The sequence below is a fragment of the Trichomycterus rosablanca genome, chromosome 12 (assembly GCF_030014385.1).
Source record: "Trichomycterus rosablanca isolate fTriRos1 chromosome 12, fTriRos1.hap1, whole genome shotgun sequence".
In the NCBI taxonomy this organism is placed as follows: domain Eukaryota; kingdom Metazoa; phylum Chordata; class Actinopteri; order Siluriformes; family Trichomycteridae; genus Trichomycterus; species Trichomycterus rosablanca.
This window is the reverse complement of record NC_085999.1, coordinates 38,828,937-38,855,903: the sequence shown is the minus strand read 5'-3', so window position 1 is coordinate 38,855,903 and position 26,967 is coordinate 38,828,937. Positions and strand designations below refer to the sequence as shown.

Below are 26,967 nucleotides of genomic sequence, written 5' to 3'. Positions count from 1 at the left end.
GGTTCTACGGCTGATACGAAGCTCTGGCGTGTTTACAATTTGATGGGACGCTGTAAGCTTGCAGATTATTGGTTGGAAATAGAAACAGGATATTAGCATCCTTAGTGCTTTATAACAAACAATACAAGCACGAACTGTTGTTCTGTATGTTCCTAAATGTGAGAATAGGGTTTTTAATTCCAGTATCGCCAACGACAAGGTTTAAAATGTATGTCATTCTTGAAAAAGAAGTTATATAAGGAGGGGAATTTAGGTGTCCTCATACCACCAGACTCGGCACAGTTTTTACCCCTGATGCCCTTCCTTATTCTAACAGCACTCCTAATTCTGACCGGGCTCGGGACCTGCACTGAGAGCGCACCGTCAAGTCAAGTGCACCTCTGCAATGGCTAGGCAGTTTTGCACCGTATATTAGCCAATCACGTCCGTGCAGACGTCCGACCGGACGATAGCACCGCTGAGATTTGAGCCCTGGATCCCCAAGTCTCAGCAAACGATTTAAATATCTGGCTAAATAAAATGCCGCTATTAATAACTAAAGGTCGGTATTGTGCTACACATAGTGTCAGTCGGTACACCGCATGACTGATTATCAGCACACACACACACACACACACACACACACACACAGCGAGCGTGGGAAGCATGCCAGGAATCTTCACGTCCGTTATCCAAGTTCATTAACCGTTATGAACTCCGATCAGCCGCCGCTCGGCCGCAGTTCCACCGACTCGACTCGGTGAAGATTCACGATACGACAGGAAGTTTGAATGAATTTCACTTAAGAATTCATCGCAGGAAAAATGGATCCAGAACCGAGTGACGTCCACGTGTTCGGTTCGGGAGCGTGAGAGTGGACGTGCTAGTCTGGAATGATTCGGTGGAATGAACAGGAACTGAACTGAACTGAACTGAACTGAACTGAACTGAACACATCTCTCTACACAGACGCATTTACTTCATCCTACACTCCCGAGAAGAGGACATGTCTAAATACGTAATCATAACGCTAAAAACAATACAATTAAATCACGTCCCGTTCCCAAATTTATCGGTTAGCGCTTCATCTTCGTTACAAACACAAAACCCGGACGTGTGCTTACCTTTATCTGGGACGTACACACGATGGCGCCGGCGTTCACCATGGGGTTGTGCGGCTTATCTGCGGATAGAAAGCTCGTAAAAATGAAACAAAGGTGCCCGAGATTCGACCAAAACACATCCTGAGTAGTGAAGTGTGTGTGTAACTAGATTCGGTGTTAAACAAAGATAAAAATTGAGGTTCTGTTTCATCGAGTTACGTATCATCGAGTACCACGTATGGCTCATATGTGACAGATACACTTCGATCTGGGAGGACGAGAACGGACAACTCACCCTCATCGTTCAGGAAGAGTTTGTTGAAGCGCAGGCCGCTGGGCTCTTTGCCGATGAAGTTGTGCACGTACTCGGTGCCGTGGTCGTGCACGGCGATGGCGTACTTCAGCGGCTTCACGCAGGACTGCAGGCAGAACGGCACTTTGGTGTCGCCCACCGTGTGTCTGCGTGAATACAGAAAGATATATATTAAATATTAGTTATAAATAGCTATACTAGTAATTACTTCAGGATTAGATACGTTTGTGCATCAATTCCTACATTTTTTATGGACACGGAACCCTTTGTGTGCAAAGGTACAAATACATACATTAAGGATCTTAGAAAAATATACATAGTTGTTGTTTATGCTTATTACTTATCACTTCTTCCTATTTGATTCATTGATCTAGCTTTAAATTTACCAAGTTATAACATCTAAACCAGCTTTCTCTCCCGGGAAGAGTTCTAAAGATTTAGGAGCGTGTCTGTGGTAATTTTATGGGCATTTGTGGGGTCAGACACTCATGTGGCTCATGTTGGACGGAGTGGTGTAAAGCATGCCGCCGCTGGACTTTGGAGCATTCTCTATCTGCCAGTCTGATGGACGTGTCTGGGTTTGGAGATCACCAGGAGAACGTGACCAACCTCAGTGCATTGTGCCAACTGTGAAGTGTGGTGGAGGAGGGATAATGCTACAGGGATGTTTTCGGGTGCTGGTCTAGGCCCCTAATACATTTTGGACAATAGCATGCTGTCAACTATGTGGGAACAGTTTGGGGAAGGCCCTTTTTCGTTACAGCATAAGTAGTGCTGGACCATAATTCGATATCGATATATATCGCGATAGAAAATGTTTCAATAACGGTGATATGATTTTTAAACAAATTCGATCGATATACTACTGAGCACTAATACTACTGAGTACTAATACTACTGAGCACTAATACTACTGAGTACTAATACTACTGAGCACTAATACTACTGAGCACTAATACTACTGAGCACTAATACTATTGAGCACTAATACTACTGAGCACTAATACCACTGAGCACTAATACCACTGAGCACTAATACCACTGAGCACTAATACCACTGAGCACTAATACTACTGAGCACTAATACTACTGAGTACTAATACTACTGAGTACTAATACTACTGAGTACTAATACTATTGAGCACTAATACTACTGAGTACTAATACTACTGAGCACTAATACTACTGAGTACTAATACTACTGAGCACTAATACTACTGAGCACTAATACTACTGAGCACTAATACCACTGAGTACTAATACTACTGAACACTAATACTACTGAGCACTAATACTACTGAGTACTAATACTACTGAGTACTAATACTACTGAGCACTAATACTACGGAGTACTAATACTACTGAGCACTAATACTACTGAGCACTAATACTACTGAGCACTAATACCACTGAGTACTAATACCACTGAGTACTAATACTACTGAGTACTAATACTACTGAACACTAATACTACTGAGCACTAATACTACTGAGTACTAATACTACTGAGTACTAATACTACTGAGTACTAATACTACTGAGCACTAATACCACTGAGTACTAATACTACTGAGTACTAATACTACTGAACACTAATACTACTGAGCACTAATACTACTGAGCACTAATACTACTGAGTACTAATACTACTGAGTACTAATACTACTGAGCACTAATACTACTGAGCACTAATACCACTGAGCACTAATACCACTGAGCACTAATACTACTGAGCACTAATACTACTGAGCACTAATACTACTGAGTACTAATACTACTGAGTACTAATACTATTGAGCACTAATACTACTGAGTACTAATACTATTGAGCACTAATACTACTGAGTACTAATACTACTGAGCACTAATACTACTGAGCACTAATACTATTGAGCACTAATACTACTGAGTACTAATACTACTGAGCACTAATACTACTGAGTACTAATACTACTGAGTACTAATACTACTGAGTACTAATACTACTGAGTACTAATACTATTGAGCACTAATACTACTGAGTACTAATACTACTGAGCACTAATACTACTGAGTACTAATACTACTGAGCACTAATACTACTGAGCACTAATACTACTGAGCACTAATACTACTGAGCACTAATACTACTGAGCACTAATACCACTGAGTACTAATACCACTGAGTACTAATACCACTGAGTACTAATACTACTGAACACTAATACTACTGAGCACTAATACTACTGAGTACTAATACTACTGAGTACTAATACTACTGAGTACTAATACTACTGAGCACTAATACTACTGAGTACTAATACTACTGAGTACTAATACTACTGAGTACTAATACTACTGAGTACTAATACTACTGAGTACTAATACTACTGAGCACTAATACTACTGAGTACTAATACTACTGAGCACTAATACTACTGAGTACTAATACTACTGAGCACTAATACTACTGAGTACTATTACTACTGAGCACTAATACTACTGAGTACTAATACCAGTTATTAATACTACTTCTTATTAGTTGTGGCGCGCTACGAGTAAAGGCACCAACGGGCTCTGCGCGTTCCAGTGTTGCCAGATTGGGCGGTTTTCCTCCTAATTGGGCGGGTTTTCTTTTTCAAAAACAATTTAATAGCATTTAAATAACACTTCTATTGAAAATAGAATATTCAGTTTTAAGAAGCACCAGCATTGTAGAAGGCTATTAAAAGTAAAGTCAATTTTCAATGCTGATTTGGCTTATTAGTGTTGGTCAGAAGGTGTCATATTCTTGAAAGAAAATTAAAATTTGTTTTCCATGCGTTCACTTGATGATCAAAAAAAGCTTAAAAGCTTATTATGCTAAAGGCGTGATGTAATTCTACATGGCGCTCACTGCCATAGGTAAACGAGTGAGTGACCAAAACACTACTGGATCAACAGCCACTAGTCACATACAAAAAATAAGGTATCAGACAGTTTCTGTGCCGCCCCTGTGTGAGCAATGGTCTCAGTCTGGCCACCCCTATGAAAACTGTCTGGCTCCGCCACTGTCCACAGTAGAAGAAGAAGCAGCCGAAATAGCTGATAAGAGATGAAGGACTGATTCAGTCGTGTATTCAGCTTGTATTTCTTGCCAGAAACCAGAAAAGAGGTTTGCAGGTACCGCCATCCAATTTTGGTGTTTTTAGCAGTTTTTCTGACATTTGTGTTATTCATATCGCTATCGGAATCAAAATTAGGAGTTATATCGTGATATAAATTTCAGCCATATCGTCCAGCCCTAAGCATAAGGGCACAAGTGGGTAAGTTTGGTGTGGAAGAATTTAGGAATGAACTAGAACCGAGACTGCCAGCCAGACTCTCTCGTCCAATGTCAGTGTCTGACCTCACAAACGGCCACAAAATCCCCACAGACACACTCCGAAATTCTGAAGTTACTACTTTTGTCCATACAGTGTATCACAAAAGTGAGTACACCCCTCACATTTCTGCAAATATTTTATTATATCTTTTCATGGGACAACACTATAGAAATAAAACTTGGATATAACTTAGAGTAGTCAGTGTACAACTTGTATAGCAGTGTAGATTTACTGTCTTCTCAAAATAACTCAACACACAGCCATTAATGTCTAAATGGCTGGCAACATAAGTGAGTACACCCCACAGTGATCATGTCCAAATTGTGCCCAAAGTGTCAATATTTTGTGTGACCACCATTATTATCCAGCACTGCCTTAACCCTCCTGGGCATGGAATTCACCAGAGCTGCACAGGTTGCTACTGGAATCCTCTTCCACTCCTCCATGATGACATCACGGAGCTGGTGGATGTTAGACACCTTGAACTCCTCCACCTTCCACTTGAGGATGCGCCACAGGTGCTCAATTGGGTTTAGTCCATCACCTTTACCTTCAGCTTCCTCAGCAAGGCAGTTGTCATCTTGGAGGTTGTGTTTGGGGTCGTTATCCTGTTGGAAAACTGCCATGAGGCCCAGTTTTCGAAGGGAGGGGATCATGCTCTGTTTCAGAATGTCACAGTACATGTTGGAATTCATGTTTCCCTCAATGAACTGCAGCTCCCCAGTGCCAGCAACACTCATGCATCCCAAGACCATGATGCTACCACCACCATGCTTGACTGTAGGCAAGATACAGTTGTCTTGGTACTTCTCACCAGGGCGCCGCCACACATGCTGGACACCATCTGAGCCAAACAAGTTTATCTTGGTGTCGTCAGACCACAGGGCATTCCAGTAATCCATGTTCTTGGACTGCTTGTCTTCAGCAAACTGTTTGCGGGCTTTCTTGTGCGTCAGCTTCCTTCTGGGATGACGACCATGCAGACCGAGTTGATGCAGTGTGCGGCGTATGGTCTGAGCACTGACAGGCTGACCTCCCACGTCTTCAACCTCTGCAGCAATGCTGGCAGCACTCATGTGTCTATTTTTTAAAGCCAACCTCTGGATATGACGCCAAACACGTGGACTCGACTTCTTTGGTCGACCCTGGCGAAGCCTGTTCCGAGTGGAACCTGTCCTGGAAAACCGCTGTATGACCTTGGCCACCATGCTGTAGCTCAGTTTCAGGGTGTTAGCAATCTTCTTATAGCCCAGGCCATCTTTGTGGAGAGCAACAATTCTATTTCTCACATCCTCAGAGAGTTCTTTGCCATGAGGTGCCATGTTGAATATCCAGTGGCCAGTATGAGAGAATTGTACCCAAAACACCAAATTTAACAGCCCTGCTCCCCATTTACACCTGGGACCTTGACACATGACACCAGGGAGGGACAACGACACATTTGGGCACAATTTGGACATGTTCACTGTGGGGTGTACTCACTTATGTTGCCAGCTATTTAGACATTAATGGCTGTGTGTTGAGTTATTTTCAGAAGACAGTAAATCTACACTGCTATACAAGCTGTACACTGACTACTCTAAGTTATATCCAAGTTTCATGTCTATAGTGTTGTCCCATGAAAAGATATAATGAAATATTTGCAGAAATGTGAGGGGTGTACTCACTTTTGTGATACACTGTATATATATATAAATATGGACAAAAGTAGTAACGCGGCAGAAATACCCTGGATGGGGCACCAAACCCAATCATGCCTGTGTTTCGAACCCGGAATAGTGTTTACATTACAAATATAGGTTCATATCACATCTAGATTTGTCATATTTGGGACGTGGTGAAGAAATGATGTTGGCATTTTGTCATAATAATAAAAACGTTTGTCTAGTGACTCAGGCTGAAGAAGGAAGCACGTGTTGTACAGGCTCGGCTGTTTATTACTCTATATTCAGACTTCAGCGTTGTACTGTAGATTTACGAGTTCACAGAACATCTGAAGCTCGACGTTATCAAAAACAAACAGTTTGTGTTTCCGCCGAGAATAAAACGAGAGGATGAGAAGGTGCAGCACTGACCCCCTACGTTAGCCTACGTGTTTTACTGCCCCGTTATCAACTACTGTACATACTGTACATCCAGAGAATCGTGGTAATATTTATCTAATCTGATCTTCGGAACGTCGCTCCTCGCTGCCTCCCCGACTCACGAGCTGGAGGTGAGATCTCACCTTTGTCCGTCCACCGTGCACAGAGACACCGCCCACAGGTCCGGACTGAACTTGGCCAGCTGAGGAATGTAGTCGGCGACCTGAGAAAGAAAGGACAGCGTGATCCAGGCGGATTTTAGGACGCTCAGGTGAACGGGGGAGAGGACGGGGTACGGGGGTACGGGTGTACGGGGCGTCACCTACCTGACCTCCGGACAGATTCTTAGCTTTCTCGTACAGCTTATCGATGTGGGAGGTGAAAGTCGTGAAGTCGGGGATGACGAACTTCCTGCGGAAGGCCTGGGTCAGGAGAACTATGTTGCTCTGGACGCACCTGAGGACAGAGGTCAAGAGGGTGATTCTGTGCTTTTCAGGGTCGTCTGATCTGCGACAGTTTTTACGCCGGACCCCCATCCTGACACGACCATCCTTTCTATACAGGCTTGGGACCTGCGCTGAGAGCGCACCTCGTAATGGCTTGACTGTTCGGCCATAAATCGACCAATTCATTCCTAAAACGTCTGATTGTGTTTAGATCATAGGTAACTGCCGACTGTACTCTCAGATTCAGACTGCGACGGTACTCTCATAAAGCGACTGTACTCTCGCAGTGAGACAGTACTCTTAAATTCAAATTGCGACTGCACTCTTATAGTGCAACTGTGTGAATAGTGCGACTGTACTCTCAGTGCGACTGTACTTCCAGATTTAGATTGCGACTGTACTCTCACATTTTTAGACTGCGACTGTACTCTCACATTTTTAGACTGCGACTGTACTCCCAGATTTAGACTGCGACTGTACTCCCAGATTTAGACTGCGACTGTACTCCCAGATTTAGACTGCGACTGTACTCTCACATTTTTAGACTGCAACTGTACTCTCACATGTACTCTCACATTTTTAGACTGCAACTGTACTCTCACATGTACTCTCACATTTTTAGACTGCGACTGTACTCTCACATTTTTAGACTGCGACTGTACTCTCACATTTTTAGATTGCGACTGAACTCACAGATTTAGACTGCGACTGTACTCCCAAATTTAGACTGCGACTGTACTCCCAAATTTAGACTGCGACTGTACTCTCACATTTTTGACTGCGACTGTACTCTCACATTTTTAGACTGCGACTGTACTCTCACATTTTTAGATTGCGACTGAACTCACAGATTTAGACTGCGACTGTACTCCCAAATTTAGACTGCGACTGTACTCCCAAATTTAGACTGCGACTGTACTCTCACATTTTTGACTGCGACTGTACTCTCACATTTTTAGACTGCGACTGTACTCTCACATTTGTAGACTGCGACTGTACTCTCACATTTTTAGACTGCGACTGTACTCTCACATTTTTAGACTGCGACTGTACTCACATGTACTCTCACATTTTTAGACTGCGACTGTACTCCCAGATTTAGACTGCGACTGTACTCTCACATTTTTAGACTGCGACTGTACTCACATTTTTAGACTGCGACTGTACTCTCACATTTTTAGACTGCGACTGTACTCCCAGATTTAGACTGCGACTGTACTCTCACATTTTTAGACTGCGACTGTACTCCCAGATTTAGACTGCGACTGTACTCTCACATTTTTAGACTGCGACTGTACTCCCAGATTTAGACTGCGACTGTACTCTCACATTTTTAGACTGCGACTGTACTCCCAGATTTAGACTGCGACTGTACTCTCACATTGTTAGACTGCGACTGTACTCTCACATTTTTAGACTGCGACTGTACTCCCAGATTTAGACTGTGACTGTACTCTCACATTTTTAGACTGCGACTGTACTCCCAGATTTAGACTGCGACTGTACTCTCACATTTTTAGACTGCGACTGTACTCCCAGATTTAGACTGCGACTGTACTCTCACATTTTTAGACTGCGAGTGTACTCTCACATTTTTAGACTGCGAGTGTACTCTCACATTTTTAGACTGCGACTGTACTCTCACATTTTTAGACTGCGACTGTACTCTCACATTTTTAGATTGCGACTGTACTCTCACATTTTTAGATTGCGACTGTACTCTCACATTTTTAGACTGCGACTGTACTCTCACATTTTTAGATTGCGACTGAACTCACAGATTTAGACTGCGACTGTACTCCCAAATTTAGACTGCGACTGTACTCCCAAATTTAGACTGCGACTGTACTCTCACATTTTTGACTGCGACTGTACTCTCACATTTTTAGACTGCGACTGTACTCTCACATTTGTAGACTGCGACTGTACTCTCACATTTTTAGACTGCGACTGTACTCTCACATTTTTAGACTGCGACTGTACTCACATGTACTCTCACATTTTTAGACTGCGACTGTACTCCCAGATTTAGACTGCGACTGTACTCTCACATTTTTAGACTGCGACTGTACTCACATTTTTAGACTGCGACTGTACTCTCACATTTTTAGACTGCGACTGTACTCCCAGATTTAGACTGCGACTGTACTCTCACATTTTTAGACTGCGACTGTACTCCCAGATTTAGACTGCGACTGTACTCTCACATTTTTAGACTGCGACTGTACTCCCAGATTTAGACTGCGACTGTACTCTCACATTTTTAGACTGCGACTGTACTCCCAGATTTAGACTGCGACTGTACTCTCACATTGTTAGACTGCGACTGTACTCTCACATTTTTAGACTGCGACTGTACTCCCAGATTTAGACTGTGACTGTACTCTCACATTTTTAGACTGCGACTGTACTCCCAGATTTAGACTGCGACTGTACTCTCACATTTTTAGACTGCGACTGTACTCCCAGATTTAGACTGCGACTGTACTCTCACATTTTTAGACTGCGAGTGTACTCTCACATTTTTAGACTGCGAGTGTACTCTCACATTTTTAGACTGCGACTGTACTCTCACATTTTTAGACTGCGACTGTACTCTCACATTTTTAGATTGCGACTGTACTCTCACATTTTTAGATTGCGACTGTACTCTCACATTTTTAGACTGCGACTGTACTCTCACATTTTTAGACTGCGACTATACTCTCACATTTTTTGATTGCGACTGTACTCTCACATTTTTAGACTGCGACTATACTCTCACATTTTTAGATTGCGACTGCACTCTCACATTTTTAGACTGTGGCTGTACTATCAGATTCAGGCTGTACTCTCAGATTCAGACTGTACTCTCAGATTCAGATTGCGACTGTATGCCCAGATTTAGACTGCGACTGTACTATCAGATTCAGACTGTACTCTCAGATTCAGACTGTACTCTCAGATTCAGATTGCGACTGTATGCCCAGATTTAGACTGCGACTGTACTCTCAGATTCAGATTGCGACTGTATGCCCAGATTTAGACTGCGACTGTACTCTCAGATTCAGGCTGTACTCTCAGATTCAGGCTGTACTCTCAGATTCAGACTGCGACGGTACTCTCATAAAGCGACTGTACTCTTGCAGTGAGACAGTACTCTTAAATTCAAATTGCGACTGCACTCTTATAGTGCAACTGTGTAAAAAGTGTGACTGTACTCTCAGTGCGACTGTACTTCCAGATTTAGATTGCGACTGTACTCTCACATTTTTAGACTGCGACTGTACTCTCACATTTGTAGACTGCGACTGTACTCTCACATTTGTAGACTGCGACTGTACTCTCACATTTTTAGACTGCGACTGTACTCTCAGATTCAGACTGCGACTGTACTCTCACATTTTTAGACTGCGACTGTACTCTCAGATTGCGACTGTATGCCCAGATTTAAACTGCGACTGTACTCTCAGATTCAGGCTGTACTTTCAGATTCAAGCTGTACTTTCAGATTCAGACAGCGACTGTACTCTCAAATTCAGACAGCGACTCGTGGTGCGACCGTACTTTAGAATTTAGACTGCCACTGCAAACTTGCAGTGCGACTGCACTCTCATAGCGCGACTGTACTCTACTAGTGCACCTGTACTCTCGTAGTGCAACGGTACTTTGTAATTTAGACTGCGACTGTACTCGCATATTGCGACTGTACTATCACGGTGCGACAACACTTATAGTCTGACTGTACTCTGACGGTGTGACTGTACTCTCACGATGTGACTGCACTCTAACACTACTTTCATAGTGCGACTGCACTCTCACGCTGACTTACTTCTTGAACAGGTGCCGATCCAGCATCACACCGTCAGACGTGGTCTTCAGGGTCTCCTTCAGCATGTCCATACATTCCTTCAGTCTGGGATCTCCTGTTCTCAGTCCAGTGGCCTTCAGCGCCTGCACGAAGGAGCGACGATCACACCGGGTTCAGGGTGGCACAGCTGGCAGAGCGGGTGGCACAGCTGGCAGAGCGGGTGCCGTACGGCAACATCAAGTGTCACACTGAATACACAGGGTGTTTTATATGTTCTCCACGTGTCTGCAAGGGTTTAGGGGGCGTAGTGTGGCTTTTGGGTTCTCCAGATTGCCCTTGGGTGGGGGTGATTGGATTATGTGCCATCCGGGCTGCCCAGACCCACGTGACTATGCATGGACCATGATGGCACGCGGTCACCAATTACTGTAGAGCCGCCGACCTGGCCGGGCGTCCACACACAATGGCACACGTGTCCATTAGGGCACGCAGTGACCCGGGGGTTGTCCATGCGACAGCGGATTCATTAAATATCTGGACGCGTGGTTTATTTACTCACAGGATGAATCACTATTCCATCACACCACAGTGTCAAGGTCTGAAACGGCACCGTGTACACACACGGTCAGACAACCAGGTGAGATTAGATTACCTGGACGTGGCTCTGTGCCCGTACAACCAACTACAAACACTTTTAGTCACTTACCGTTATGAACTTGTGAGCTGGGATCCTCTCCTGACCCTCAGCGATGGTGTAGAAGAGCAGATCCTCCAGGCTGGGCATGATACCCGCCTTCCTTCTCCTAAAAACACACACAAGATCAGAACCTGCACCAGTAATCGGTTTATTTCAGTTTATTCTCAGCACTGAAGTGACACTGACATGGTGGTGGAGTGTCAGTGTGTGTTGTGTCACTGCTGGACTGAGAATAGTCCACCAACCAAAAAGCACCTCGTGGGCAGCGTCCTGTGACCACTGATGAAGGTCTAGAAGATGAGCGACTCAAACAGCAGCGATAGATGAGCGATCGTCTCTGACTTTACATCTACAAGGTGGACCGACTAGGTAGGAGTGTCTAATAGAGTGGACAGTGAGTGGACACGGTGTTTAAAAACTCCAGCAGCGCTGCTGTGTCTGATCCACTCATACCAGCACAACACACACTAACACACCACCACCATGTCAGTGTCACTGCAGTGCTGAGAATCATCCACCACCTAAATAATACCTGCTCTGTGGGGGTCCTGACCATTAAAGAACAGAGTAAAAGCAGGTTAAAAAAGCATTTAGAGAAACAGATGGACTACAGTCAGTAATTGTAGAACTACAAAGTGCTTCTGATAAAATGGACAGTGAGTGTAGAAACAAGGAGGTTTTAATTAATGTTATGGCTGATCAGTGTATAACTCTTAAATGCAGGAACCCCCTTTTTCTCTCAATTTAGTCGTAGCCAGTTCCTCTTCCTCTGCTGGAGACCCTGGTGGTGTACGAGGAGGGTATATTCTGCTGACAGACGCGCGCACTCTCCACCGACCCCTACTTATTCGGGCCTAGGGCTACTAACCAGCGTCCTTACACAGCCTCGAAGACCCCGCCCCTCTTTTAGTCCCGTCTTTCCCACCCAGCAGACTAGGGGCCGATTTTGTCTGCTGCACCGTCCGCACTACCCAGTCGATTTGAACTTGGGGAGTTCAGAATCCCAGTGCTATCGGACTTTCCCCCATTTTAGGGACGTTTTAAGACCGTAAAGCACTTTGCGATGTCACACCACTTTAAAGAGCTCAATAAAATATACCGACTACAAAATATTTACTCCAAATATACGCAGCGCATGTGCAGATATGTAAAACGCACAAGCAAATATTTGAAGTGCAGGCGATAAACAGAAAGACTCATGAGAAACCCATTGACATCCCAGCACAACCAATTTAATACCAGTAGCAAAGCGTTCCGTAAAGGATATACAGGATTAAAGGCTTCACTGGAACTCCTAAACACGGGAACGCTTAATAATGAATTCTGCTAGGATCAAGGGATCCGGGGTTGGAATCTCAGCGACGCTATCGACCGGTCAGGTCTCTGCATAGAGAACATCTGCCAATGTCCGTGTGTAGTAGTGGCGAAACAACCTAGCTATTGGGAGGTGCACGAATATAAAATGTAATAAAATAATACTTACACAACACGTGCACAGCCGAGCAACGTGACGGGAGGGAAACCGAACAGAAAAGAAAAAAACAATGGATAAGTTTAACATAACAATAACACACATAATCATTAAACATATACAAGTGATTAGAATGAACAAATGTATCGTTTGTTTATACAGAAATACGTGGTTAAACAAAACTAAACAAACAATATTCTCGACAGGGCGCCAAAGCCATCGCAGGGCTTCGGCCACACCCTCCGTCCAGATGCAGCCGATGTCATCATGTCTGTGTAGATGCCTGGCCGTGATGTAACATGCCACTGGTCCACTAGATCGGCGCTCCCCAACCTTTTTTTTGCACCACGGACCGGTTTCATATAAGATATAATTTCACGGACCGGCTGGGAAGGGAGGATTTAATAATATCGCTCACAAACGATGTAAAACGAGCTTTTTACACGGCTCCCACCTAGGGGTGACAATAAGACATGAGCCGCGTCCGGAATCGCATACTTACAGTGTACGTACTAGATCGGAGGAAGTGTGCACTTCTCGGCCGGTAAAAAAGTACATACTCTCAGTACAGAAGTGTGCAGTATGCACACAACACCGCTACGTACTACATCCATCCGCCATCTTACCAACGTCAAGTGATGACGTGAGGACGTAATTTCACCATAGTTACAGACTCATTAATAAACCCCACTCGCCAAATTTTGGATATTTATCGTCTTTTTGTTATTTATTCGTCTTTAAAATCTATATTTAATTTATCTTACACTTGTGAACAGATGACTCCGTTTTCCGCCATCTTTCTTAGTTTCTTATTCCACTTCGAACGCCTACGCAGCTCCAGTTGCATTATGGGATACATTAGCGGACCGCAAGTGTGCATCGCTTGCATACTCGAACATGGCTGCCCGATAAGTAGGTCATCCGGGTACTTCTCGCGTACCTCTTTGTGTATACTGTGTATTCGGACATACTAACCGCTCTCGCGTACTCATTTGGCGTACTATCGAGTATGGAAGTATGCGATCCCGGACGCAGCTAATAACACCCGACATTGGGATTTTATTTCATGATTTAAATCATATTTATGGTTCTTTTTGGTGGATGGGCTTGATTCCTTCTGACTACTAGTGCAGTACCTCACACTAAGCTACCCCCGACCCTATGCAGTATACAGTTTCCTTTAACCCGTGACGATGCACCATGGGTATAAAAATATCAGATCGTCTCAGTACGAGGTTCCTTCAGGCTCTGATTATAATTCATGCGTGACTCAGCCATCACAGCAGCTCCTCCTTGAAGAGAAGAAGCCAGAAGGTCGATCTGCCTGGCAAACGCAGACGCTCCGGAGACGCCGCCGTCCACGTGTACGTGGGGTCGGATTCCGAACAGCCTGCAGCTCTGAGAAAACATCACGGCGGTGACGAGGCGTGAAGAGCGCTCGCCGCGGTTGCCGGGAGACTCCGAGTGTTTTGCGGCGGCCGGACGATCGTTCTGAGGCAGGAGCAGAAGGTCTAGAGCGGCGTGGATCCTGACGTGACCTTCACCCTCCCAGGGTTTCATCCGAACGTCGGAGCTAATGAAGGAAAATGAGCCGCGTTTCCTGGAACGGCGGCTGTAATTCGGAGGCGTTACTGACCGTATGAGGGCCGTTAGAGGCTCGGCGGGGTGGAACGGGTGCGTGATGGTCACGGCGTGAAAACAAAAACTTCTCGATCCGTTTTATTCATCACGCAAATGCAAAAAATTCCTTTTAACTGGTAAACTGGTCGTAAAAAGTCAACGGCTGGCCAATTACAGGCAAACTTGTAGCGTCCATTTTACATTTATTTATTTTGTATTTATTTAAATTTATTTATTAGACGTCCATTATTTATTAATTTATTTTGTATTTATTTATTTACTTTATTTATTATTTTATCATTATTATTTTTATTTATTTATTTAATTTATTATTATTACTTTAGATGGTTTACACCATGCTGTAATGTCCATTATTTGCATTTATTTATTTACATTATGTATTTATTTTTTATTTATTTATTTTATTTTTAACTTACAGTGTATCACAAAAGTGAGTACACCCCTCACATTTCTGCAGATATTGAAGTATATCTTTTCATGGGACAACACTGACAAAATGACACTTTGACACAATGAAAAGTAGTCTGTGTGCAGCTTATATAACAGTGTAAATTTATTCTTCCCTCAAAATAACTCAATATACAGCCATTAATGTCTAAACCACCGGCAACAAAAGTGAGTACACCCCTTAGTGAAAGTTCCTGAAGTGTCAATATTTTGTGTGGCCACCATTATTTCCCAGAACTGCCTTAACTCTCCTGGGCATGGAGTTTACCAGAGCTTCACAGGTTGCCACTGGAATGCTTTTCCACTCCTCCATGACGACATCACGGAGCTGGCAGATATTCGAGACTTTGCGCTCCTCCACCTTCCGCTTGAGGATGCCCCAAAGATGTTCTATTGGGTTTAGGTCTGGAGACATGCTTGGCCAGTCCATCACCTTTACCCTCAGCCTCTTCAATAAAGCAGTGGTCGTCTTAGAGGTGTGTTTGGGGTCATTATCATGCTGGAACACTGCCCTGCGACCCAGTTTCCGGAGGGAGGGGATCATGCTCTGCTTCAGTATTTCACAGTACATATTGGAGTTCATGTGTCCCTCAATGAAATGTAACTCCCCAACACCTGCTGCACTCATGCAGCCCCAGACCATGGCATGCTTGACTGTAGGCATGACACACTTATCTTTGTACTCCTCACCTGATTGCCGCCACACATGCTTGAGACCATCTGAACCAAACAAATTAATCTTGTTCTCATCAGACCATAGGACATGGTTCCAGTAATCCATGTCCTTTGTTGACATGTCTTCAGCAAACTGTTTGCGGGCTTTCTTGTGTAGAGACTTCAGAAGAGGCTTCCTTCTGGGGTGACAGCCATGCAGACCAATTTGATGTAGTGTGCGGCGTATGGTCTGAGCACTGACAGGCTGACCCCCCACCTTTTCAATCTCTGCAGCAATGCTGACAGCACTCCTGCGCCTATCTTTCAAAGACAGCAGTTGGATGTGACGCTGAGCACGTGCACTCAGCTTCTTTGGACGACCAACGCGAGGTCTGTTCTGAGTGGACCCTGCTCTTTTAAAACGCTGGATGATCTTGGCCACTGTGCTGCAGCTCAGTTTCAGGGTGTTGGCAATCTTCTTGTAGCCTTGGCCATCTTCATGTAGCGCAACAATTCGTCTTTTAAGATCCTCAGAGAGTTCTTTGCCATGAGGTGCCATGTTGGAACTTTCAGTGACCAGTATGAGAGAGTGTGAGAGCTGTACTACTAAATTGAACACACCTGCTCCCTATGCACACCCGAGACCTAGTAACACTAGCGAGTCACATGACATTTTGGAGGGAAAATGACAAGCAGTGCTCAATTTGGACATTTAGGGGTGTAGTCTCTTAGGGGTGTACTCACTTTTGTTGCCGGTGGTTTAGACATTAATGGCTGTATATTGAGTTATTTTGAGGGAAGAATAAATTTACACTGTTATATAAGCTGCACACAGACTACTTTTCATTGTGTCAAAGTGTCATTTTGTCAGTGTTGTCCCATGAAAAGATATACTTAAATATTTGCAGAAATGTGAGGGGTGTACTCACTTTTGTGATACACTGTATATATTTATTTAGATGTTTTACACCATGCTGCAGCGTTCATTATTCCTTTATTTATTTTATTTACTTTCTTAATTTATTTTATTATTTATTTATTTATTAAGATGTTTTACACCATGCTGTAGCATCCATTATTTATTTATTTTGTATTTATTTTGTATTTATTTATTTAGATGTTTGATGCCATGCTGTAGCTTCCATTATTTACTTATTTATTTTGTATTTATTTATTTAGTTACCTTATTTATTTATTTATTTTAATATTTATTTATTTACATGTTTGATGCCATGCTGTAGTGTCCAATATTTCATTTATTTATTCTGTATTTGTTTTTGTTTTTTTTAATTTATTTTTTATTTAATTAATTCAGATGTTTTAACTCCATGCTGTAGTGTCCATTATTCATTTAATTCATTTTGTATTTATTTTAATTATTTTTTATTCCTTTATTTTTTTATTCATTTATTTATGTAGATATTTTAAGCCATGCCGTAATGTCCATTATTTATTTAGTAACCTGTAAGCAGGAACGTGGGGGGGGGGGGGGGGGGGGGGGTTTCTGCTACCTGACAGATGTTGGTGTGTGCAGATGCAGATTGTGTACAGCTGAAATCTCCCATCAGACCTCAGCAGTAAATGGAGCGTTAGTGTGGGAGGGGTGGACGGGCGCCTGTTCAGGGTTAAGTGTTTGTGATTCAGGGACAGGAGGGGGGTACGGTGGGGGGTTAATCAATAACTGACTGAGAGGTCGTTCCATTAACGCAGCCGATATGAAATAAGAGCGAAGCTACAGATCTCAAACACACAGAGGTCAGACTGCTGATATATACACCCAGCATACGCCCACCACACGCTGACCATACACCCAACATACGCCCAACATACACTGACCATACATTCAGCATATGCCCAACATACGGCCACCACACGCTGACCACACACCCAGCATACGCCCAACATACACTGACCATACATTCAGCATACGCCCAACATACACCCACCACACGCTGACCATACACCCAGCATACGCCCAACATACACTGACCATACACCCAACATACGCCCAACATACACTGACCATACACCCAGCATACGCCCAACATACACTGACCATACATTCAGCATACGCCCAACATACACCCACCACACGCTGACCATACACCCAACATACGCCCAACATACACTGACCATACACCCAGCATACGCCCAACATACACTGACCATACATTCAGCATATGCCCAACATACGCCCACCACACGCTGACCATACACCCAACATACGCCCAACATACACTGACCATACATTCAGCATACGCCCAACATACACTGACCATACACCCAACATACGCCCAACATACACTGACCATACATTCAGCATACGCCCAACATACACTGACCATACACCCAGCATACGCCCAACATACACTGACCATACACCCAACATACGCCCAACATACACTGACCATACACCCAACATACGCCCAACATACACTGACCATACATTCAGCATACGCCCAACATACACTGACCATACACCCAACATACGCCCAACATACACTGACCATACATTCAGCATACGCCCAACATACACTGACCATACACCCAGCATACGCCCAACATACACTGACCATACACCCAACATACGCCCAACATACACTGACCATACACCCAACATACGCCCAACATACACTGACCATACATTCAGCATACGCCCAACATACACCCACCACACGCTGACCACACACCCAGCATACGCCCAACATACACTGACCATACACCCAGCATACGCCCAACATACACCCACCACACGCTGACCATACACAGAGCATACACTGACCATACACCCAACATACGCCCACCACACGCTGACCATACACCCAACATACACTCAACATACACTGACCATACACCCAGCATACGCCCAACATACACTGACCATACACCCAACATACGCCCACCACACGCTGACCATACACCCAGCATACGCCCAACATACACTGACCATACACCCAACATACACTCAACATACACTGACCATACACCCAGCATACGCCCAACATACACTGACCATACACCCAACATAAGCCCACCACACGCTGACCATACACAGAGCATACACTGACCATACACCCAACATACGCCCACCACACGCTGACCATACACCCAACATACACTCAACATACACTGACCATACACCCAGCATACGCCCAACATACACTGACCATACACCCAACATACGCCCACCACACGCTGACCATACACTCAACATACACCCAGCATACGCCCAACATACACTGACCATACACCCAACATAAGCCCACCACACGCTGACCATACACAGAGCATACACTGACCATACACCCAACATACGCCCACCACACGCTGACCATACACCCAACATACACTCAACATACACTGACCATACACCCAGCATACGCCCAACATACACTGACCATACACACAACATACGCCCACCACACGCTGACCATACACCCAGCATACGCCCAACATACACTGACCATACACCCAACATACACTGACCATACACCCAACATACACTCAACATACACTGACCATACACCCAGCATACGCCCAACATACACTGACCATACACCCAACATACGCCCACCACACGCTGACCATACACCCAGCATACGCCCAACATACACTGACCATACACCCAGCATACGCCCAACATACACTGACCATACATTCAGCATATGCCCAACATACGCCCACCACACGCTGACCACACACCCAGCATACGCCCAACATACACTGACCATACACCCAACATACGCCCAACACACGCTGACCATACACCCAGCATACGCCCAACATACACCCAGCATACGCCCAACATACGCCCACCACACGCTGACCATACACCCAGCATACGCCCAACATACACCCAGCATACGCCCAACATACGCCCACCACACGCTGACCATACACCCAGCATACGCCCAACATACACTCATCACATGCTCACTTTATGCCCACCACACTCCTCCGTGCCAGTACACACACCTCGTCTCCTGAACTGCTCTCACTCTCTCGTTACAGACTGCCTTTGTGGAGGCGTCACCGTGTGTGTGTGTGTGTGTGTGTGTCTCGGTGTGTGTGTGTGTCTCGGTGTGTGTGTGTGTGTGTGTGTGTGTGTGTGTGTGTGTGTTACACGTGCTATTTATACACCGTGTCACATTTCATCACCCGCTGTGAAGTTAATGCTTTAACAGCCAGATTCAAGCCCCTGACAATCAGCTCACATCCGACACTTATTTATTACTTTCAGGTGGTGTGTAATTACGGGATTACGTTTAAGCTCATGTGTCAATCTCACACACACACACACACACACACACACACACACACACACACACACACACACACACACACACACGGTACCACTGTATTTTATAAACATATGCATTCTTTCCATCAATTACCTTAGACAAGCTGAAAAAATGATGTGACAGGGCAAACTAAGAGTTCCATGATAAACTGGTAACGGGTGAGGGCATCATGACTGGGATGACTGGGAATAAAGGGTGAGCGTGCAAAAATAGGGCGTGGCCCACCACTTTGTGATAGTCTTCGTGAGAGAGTTGTCAGTCAGGTCAAAAAGAGCATTATTCAGCGAAGGGTTGCAAATGATTTGGGTCTTTCACCATCTACCGTACATAATATGGTGAAAAGATTCATCGAATCCTAATCTAACCTAAGTCAGTGCAGGACAAAAAAAACGTCATGCTACTGTATATAAAATATATCCACATGACGCTGCAGCAAGAAACGCAACCAGATCCCAAAGACGAAACGGACCATCCGGACTGTTATCGGCGAAAGGTGCAAAAGCCAACGCCAGGATATGAGGGTGCATTCGCTTCCCTAATGTGTTAAGGCGTATACTGTTATTTTAGAGACACACGTGCTGCCATCATAGTGAAGTCCATGATTATTTCAGTGCCAGAACATCTAACACTGTCAGCGTGTGGTTAACCACAATCATCAGCGTCAGCAGATACCGCAGGATGGAAGAAGATCTCGTGACTGAGCAGCTTGACACATCATCAGTTGGTCTGTCTGAAAACGAACTGATCTCTCTACATGAGAGAATAGGGCGTGTCTAAATTCTTAGATTCCTTAAAATGCTCCTACTGTAAGAGAGAGAGAGAGAGAGAGAGAGAGAGAGAGAGAGAGAGAGAGAGAGAGAGGTTTCTCATTTTTAGTTTTCACAGGAGGAGTCCCTTCAATAATATACACAGATCAGCCATAACATTAAACATTATCAGCTCCACTTACCATATAGAAGCACTTTGTAGTTCTACAATTACTGACTGTAGTCCATCTGTTTCTCTGCATGCTGTTCTTCAGTGGTCAGGACCCCCACAGGACCCCCACAGAGCAGGTATTATTTAGGTGGTGGATCATTCTCATTCTCGGCACTGCAGTGACTCTGACACGGTGGTGGTGTGTTAGTGCGTGTCGTGCTGGTATGAGTGGATCAGAGCTGCCACCTCACCGTCTCTGCTGGACTGAGAATAGTCCACCGACCAAAAACATCCAGCCGACAGCGCCCCGTGGGCGGCGTCCTGCGACCACCGATGAAGGTCTAGAAGATGACCGGCTCAAACGGCAGCGATAGATGAGCGATCGTCTCTGACTTTACATCTACGAGGTGGACCGACTAGGTAGGAGCGTCTAATAGAGTGGACAGTGAGTGGACAAGGTGTTTAAAAGCTCCAGCACAACACACACTAACACACCAGCACCATGTCAGTGTCACCGCAGTGCTGAGAATCATCCACCACCTAAATAATACCTGCTCTGTGGTGGTCCTGTGGGGGTCCTGACCATTGAAGAACAGAGAAACAGATGGACTACAGTCAGTAATTGTAGAACTACAAAGCGCTTCTGTAGGCTTCGATATATATATATACATACAGCAGTGCAGGATTCAGGTCATTTAAGCACCTATATTGATCCCGCTTTAACTTTCCATGTGTGAGAAGGTCACACAAACACTCCTGATAAAAGCTATAGATTATTCGACCCTCCGCGAGAGATAAATGACGTAGCCTCGGACAAATAGAACCCACAGACAGCCTGCGCTGACGTCAGGTACAGACACAGCGGGAACGAGGGCTTTAGAACCATCCGAGCCCCCACCGATCGACCTGACGTGGCACCTCGGGGAGCTCGGCTCTGAGAGGAGTCGCCGGTTACTTCATCCGTCTGCTCCCGCACCCAATCCAGCTCCCGGACGGACCGGGGGTGGGTGGGGAGGCACGGTCAGCTGAGAGGGACTGCATCAGCTCACGGTCCAAAGACTAGCGGGCGTGCGAACGCCAACAGATATTGAGAAACGTCACACGCAGGTACATTTCATCCCCCCCCCCCATTTAATCATTACCGATTCCCCTAGTGCGGTGACTGCGACACACCCATACGCGCAGTCGGCAGCGTTTTCGGCATTTAGCACACGCCTCGATCCGAAGTACACAGTCTGAGAAACTGAGAGTTAAGGGCCTTGGCTCAAGGGCCCAACAGTGGCGACCTGGCAGTGGTGGGGCTTAAACCAGCCACCTTCTGATTACCAGTCCTGCACTTTAAAAAGCGATGCAGCGTGTATAGATGGAACGCCTTTGTTCGTCATACGTACAGTACAACACAATAAGGGGTCAGAGCGCAGGGTCAGTCGTTGTACGCCCCCTGGAGCACAGAGGGTTAAGGGCCTTGCTCAGGGGCCAAACAGCAGCAACCTGGGCCTGGAAGTTGTGGGTCTTGAACCAGCGTCCTTCAGATTACTAGTCCTGTACTTTAACCATTAGGCTACAACTGCGTCTAAAAAGCAATATAGAATGTATAGAACATATACAGACGTACAGTACAACAAAATGGGGGGGGGGGGGGGGGTCAGAGCGCAGGGTCAGTCATTGTACGGTGCCCACGGAGCCGTGAGGGTTAAGAGCCTTGCTCAAGGGCCCAACAGTGCCCGCATGGCAGAGCTCAACCCACTAGGCCTCCACTGCATCACTGTTCACCACCCAGAGCTGGCATCTCACGGAGAACCGCACAGCGTATGGACAGACGCTATGAACCCCCCCCCCCCCCCCCCCCCCCCGAATCCACAGGCACAGCAATCTGTGCCCATCACCTCCCGAGATTCAAACTCTGCACACAAACTCTGAACTAACTAGGGCTAATAAACACAAACCTACTTCCGGTTATCTGCCGGGTAACATGGACCATCGACTGAAGTCAGTGTGGCATCACACCAGCAGTGTAGAAAACCAGCTGCACGGGTTCGAACGAGCCGTTAATATGCCAGGTATGTAAAAAAAAGGGGGTCAGATTCTGGTCATGGTGGCACCACTGTTGTTTCCAAGACCCATCAACGAGATTATTAAATGGATCAAATATTATAGTATAAAATATAGTCATAAAATTAAGTATATTATATACAGTAGTTGTTTAAGCCAATAGACTAAACAACTGTAGGCGGATATTCAAAGCGGCTGTGTCCCAAATGGTACTAAACAGCATGCCTATTTAGTGCACTTTTAAGCTACAATTCTGCTGTGCTATCACCCAGTCGAGCGTCTACACAGATAACGACTGGCTATGTATGATTTGGGCACAATGGATCGGCATCCTGTCCAGGGTGAAAAACCGTCAGAAATCAGACCAACCGTGACCCTGATCAGAATAAAAAGGTGGTAAAACATGGAAACGAAAAAACACGGCGCTGATTTGGAACGATCCGTGAGCAGAACAGCACAGGAACACACCCAGGCCTCTGAGGAAAAGCTTTTGGAGGACGCAAAACATAATTAAAGCCAAAAATTAATCTGTTAAACGCATCCGAGCAGGAAGATCTTGTCTGAAATGTTTTGCATGATTGTTTGTGCTTGAGGAATAAAGAACTATCTTAATATATCTGATCTCAACTCAAAATGAAGGTCCGATATAGAAGTCATGGTTTGATTAATGCTGTCGATTAATAATAATACTAATAATATGAAATATAGCTGCGAGTGACGATTTCCAAGGCCCAGGCACAAATTAGCCCAATATACAAATAAAATACAAACTTTTTAACCTCCTCTCCTCTGGCAGGCGCTAAAGAGCCCTGCACACCAAATCCAAATGCCATTAAACGTTTCATGAACTATACTGTACATAAACAAGCCAGTATATCTCCAGGCTTAAGAGAGTGTGTGTGTGTGTGTGTGTGTGTGTGTGTGTGTGTGTGTGTGTGTGTGTGTGTGTGTGTGTGTGTGTGTGTGTGTGTGTGTGTGTGTGTGTGTGTGTGTTTACATACCATCAGCAGGTTGAGCTTCAGGCTGTTAATCGAAGCTAAGGTTGTGGGTTCAAATACCGGCTCAGCAGCTACGCAGCTACTGTTGGACCCTTAAGCAAAGATCTTAACCTTCTCAGCATTTTATCAGCTCCACTTACCACATAGAAGCACTTTGTAGTTCTACAATTACTGACTGTAGTCCATCTGTTTCTCTACATGCTTCGTTACCCCCTTTCACGCTGTTCTTCAATGGTCAGGACCACCACAGGACCCCCACAGAGCAGGTATTATTTAGGTGGTGGATGATTCTCAGCACTGCAGTGACACTGACATGGTGGTGGTGTGTTAGTGTGTGTTGTGCTGGAGTTTTTAAACACCGTGTCCACTCACTGTCCACTCTATTAGACGCTCCTACCTAGTCGGTCCACCTTGTAGATGTAAAGTCAGAGACGATCGCTCATCTATTGCTGCTGTTTGAGTCGCTCATCTTCTAGACCTTCATCAGTGGTCACAGGATGCCGCCCACGGGGCGCTGTCGGCTGGATGTTTTTGGTCGGTGGACTATTCTCAGTCCAGCAGTGACAGTGAGGTGTTTAAAAACTCTGATCCACTCGTACCAGCACAACACACACTAACACACCAGCACCATGTCAGTGTCACTGCAGTGCTGAGAATCATCCACCACCTAAATAATACCTGCTCTGTGGTGGTCCTGACCATCGAAGAACAGCATGAAAGAGGGTAACAAAGCATGTAGAGAAACAGATGGACTACAGTCAGTAATTGTAGAACTACAAAGTGCTTCTATATGGTAAGTGGAGCTGATAAAATGGACAGTGAGTGTGGTTTTAATGTTATGGCTGATCGGTGTATGTATGTATGGATGTATATACTGTGGACGCCACTGATATAAATGATTCTATTTAGTTTAGTACAAAGTTTAATTACAAATCAGCATGAGAACGTCTTTGAATTTGGGAATGTTTCAGAATTTAGCATGTTCTCTCTTTTGCTGTAATGACAGACTCCAACAAAGAGCACCTTGTGACGCTGTCGTCTCACAGCAAGAAGGTCCAGGGTGCGATTCCCAGATGGAGCAGTCTGGGACCTTTCTGTGTGGAATTTGCATGTTCTCCCGGTGTCTGTGTGGGTTTCCTCCCACAGTCCAAAGACATGCAGTTAGTTAGCTAACTGGAGATACTAGAATCACCCCAAGTGTGTGTGTGTGTGTGTGCACTGTAATGATCTGGCAACCTGTGCGGGGTATTTCCTGCCTTGTGCCCACTGAATCGGGCCCACCGCGACCCTGAATAAGATAAATTGCTAGTAAAACAGAAAATAAATGTATGAATGTATTGAATTCGATAAGGAAATGCAAAATAGAAGCACGTTTACTGAAAATAAACGTCAAATCATGTTGTTTTTTTTAGTCTAACTATAAAGTTTTGTAATATTTGGTGCGCACATGAGTGCAAAACGTCTCATTTTTGTTCTCCAGAAAGATAATGAGCACTGTTTTATTATTTATTAATAAAAACAAGCAAACAAACAAACAAAAGTCTATATAAAATGAATGTGGGAGTGTACGGAACACTGTGACCTGGCTGTGCGGAACACTGTTAACGTCGCACATAGTTTGAATATTTCATGCTCTTACTTGTCCGTGCCGGCCTCCTGGGCGAGATCATCTTTCTTCTCGGGTTCTAGGACTCCTTCAGACCTCGTACAGAAACTTCTGGTCCATGCTGGAGCGTCAGACAGAAATCCTGGCTTAAAAGCACGACGCGACGTTAAGACCACTTGGCCATCGTGGCTGAAGCACCGCGCGTTGAGTCTCAGTGAATAAAGTAACGGACGCTTTAGGCTGACATTAAACAACTCCTTCAGGACAAGTGAACACCGGAACTGTAACATCTCAATCCTGTCGCGCTAAGTGTGTAGAATTTGGTCTTAATTCTATAGAATGAATGAGAAATAGAACAGTAAGTGAAGTGAAGTGAAGCTAGCTGTATCGTAGGCGCGCCTTCTCCAAACGGTGGCTGGGGTTTGCCATTCGGCGAAGAAAATGCCCATAAGTCCCGCCTCCTCTTTGCCTATTGGTCTAAATCTTACGACGACGGTGCTGGACGGCTTCTTATTGGTCGAAACAGGTGTCGTTCAAACTAATGTCTACTGGTATCATCATAATCGTCAGAACATGAGTCACTGAAACGTTAGTCGTGAAGTTTAGTCAGTTTAACTAGAGCAGATTACATAAGATTACTTTTTATTTCATGTTTTTTTCTCAATAGTAGTCTTACATATTTATATCTGTACGCAATTAAGACGTTTGTCTATTAACAGCCTGTTGATAGCATGCCCACAAGTGACTGGAAGTGAAAAAATGTAAATACGCCATTCTAGCCCAGCCCAGGGTTTTCCAGAATTCATTTCCTTGTCCAATTGATTAAACTGCTTTGTAGTTCTACAATTACTGACTGTAGTCCATCTGTTTCTCTGCATGCTTTGTTACCCAACTTTCATGCTGTTCTTCAATGGTCAGGACCCCCACAGATTAGGTATTATTTGGGTGGTTGCACACTGCTGTCACTGCTGGATTGAGAATAGTCCACCAACCGAAAATAAACCTGCGACCACTGATGAATGATCTAGAAGATGACCGACTCAAACGAGGACCAACTAGGTAGGAGTGTCTAATAGAGTGGACAGTGAGTGGACACGGTATTTAAAAACTCCAGCAGTGTCTG

At 44.8% G+C, this 26,967-nt stretch overlaps 1 protein-coding gene across 4 annotated transcripts in view; it reads right to left on the bottom strand.

Annotated features, from left to right (window-relative positions):
* Positions 1-26,243, bottom strand: part of glsb (glutaminase b) — a 46,930-nt gene extending 20,687 nt beyond the window's left edge. For 3 of the 4 annotated variants that reach the window (XM_063006399.1, XM_063006400.1, XM_063006401.1), the window contains exons 1-7: positions 25,878-26,243; positions 11,766-11,856; positions 11,081-11,202; positions 7,150-7,279; positions 6,967-7,046; positions 1,378-1,541; positions 1,104-1,162 (exon numbers count right to left, since the gene is read on the bottom strand). In XM_063006399.1, coding sequence (XP_062862469.1) covers positions 1,104-1,162; positions 1,378-1,541; positions 6,967-7,046; positions 7,150-7,279; positions 11,081-11,202; positions 11,766-11,856; positions 25,878-26,134 — 903 coding nt within the window. In that variant the 5' untranslated portion in view covers positions 26,135-26,243. Of the gene's footprint in view, positions 1-1,103; positions 1,163-1,377; positions 1,542-6,966; positions 7,047-7,149; positions 7,280-11,080; positions 11,203-11,765; positions 11,863-13,239; positions 13,251-25,877 lie in introns of those variants that run through there. The other variant, XM_063006402.1, reaches the window with a different exon arrangement.
* Positions 26,244-26,967: the final 724 nt, after the last annotated feature.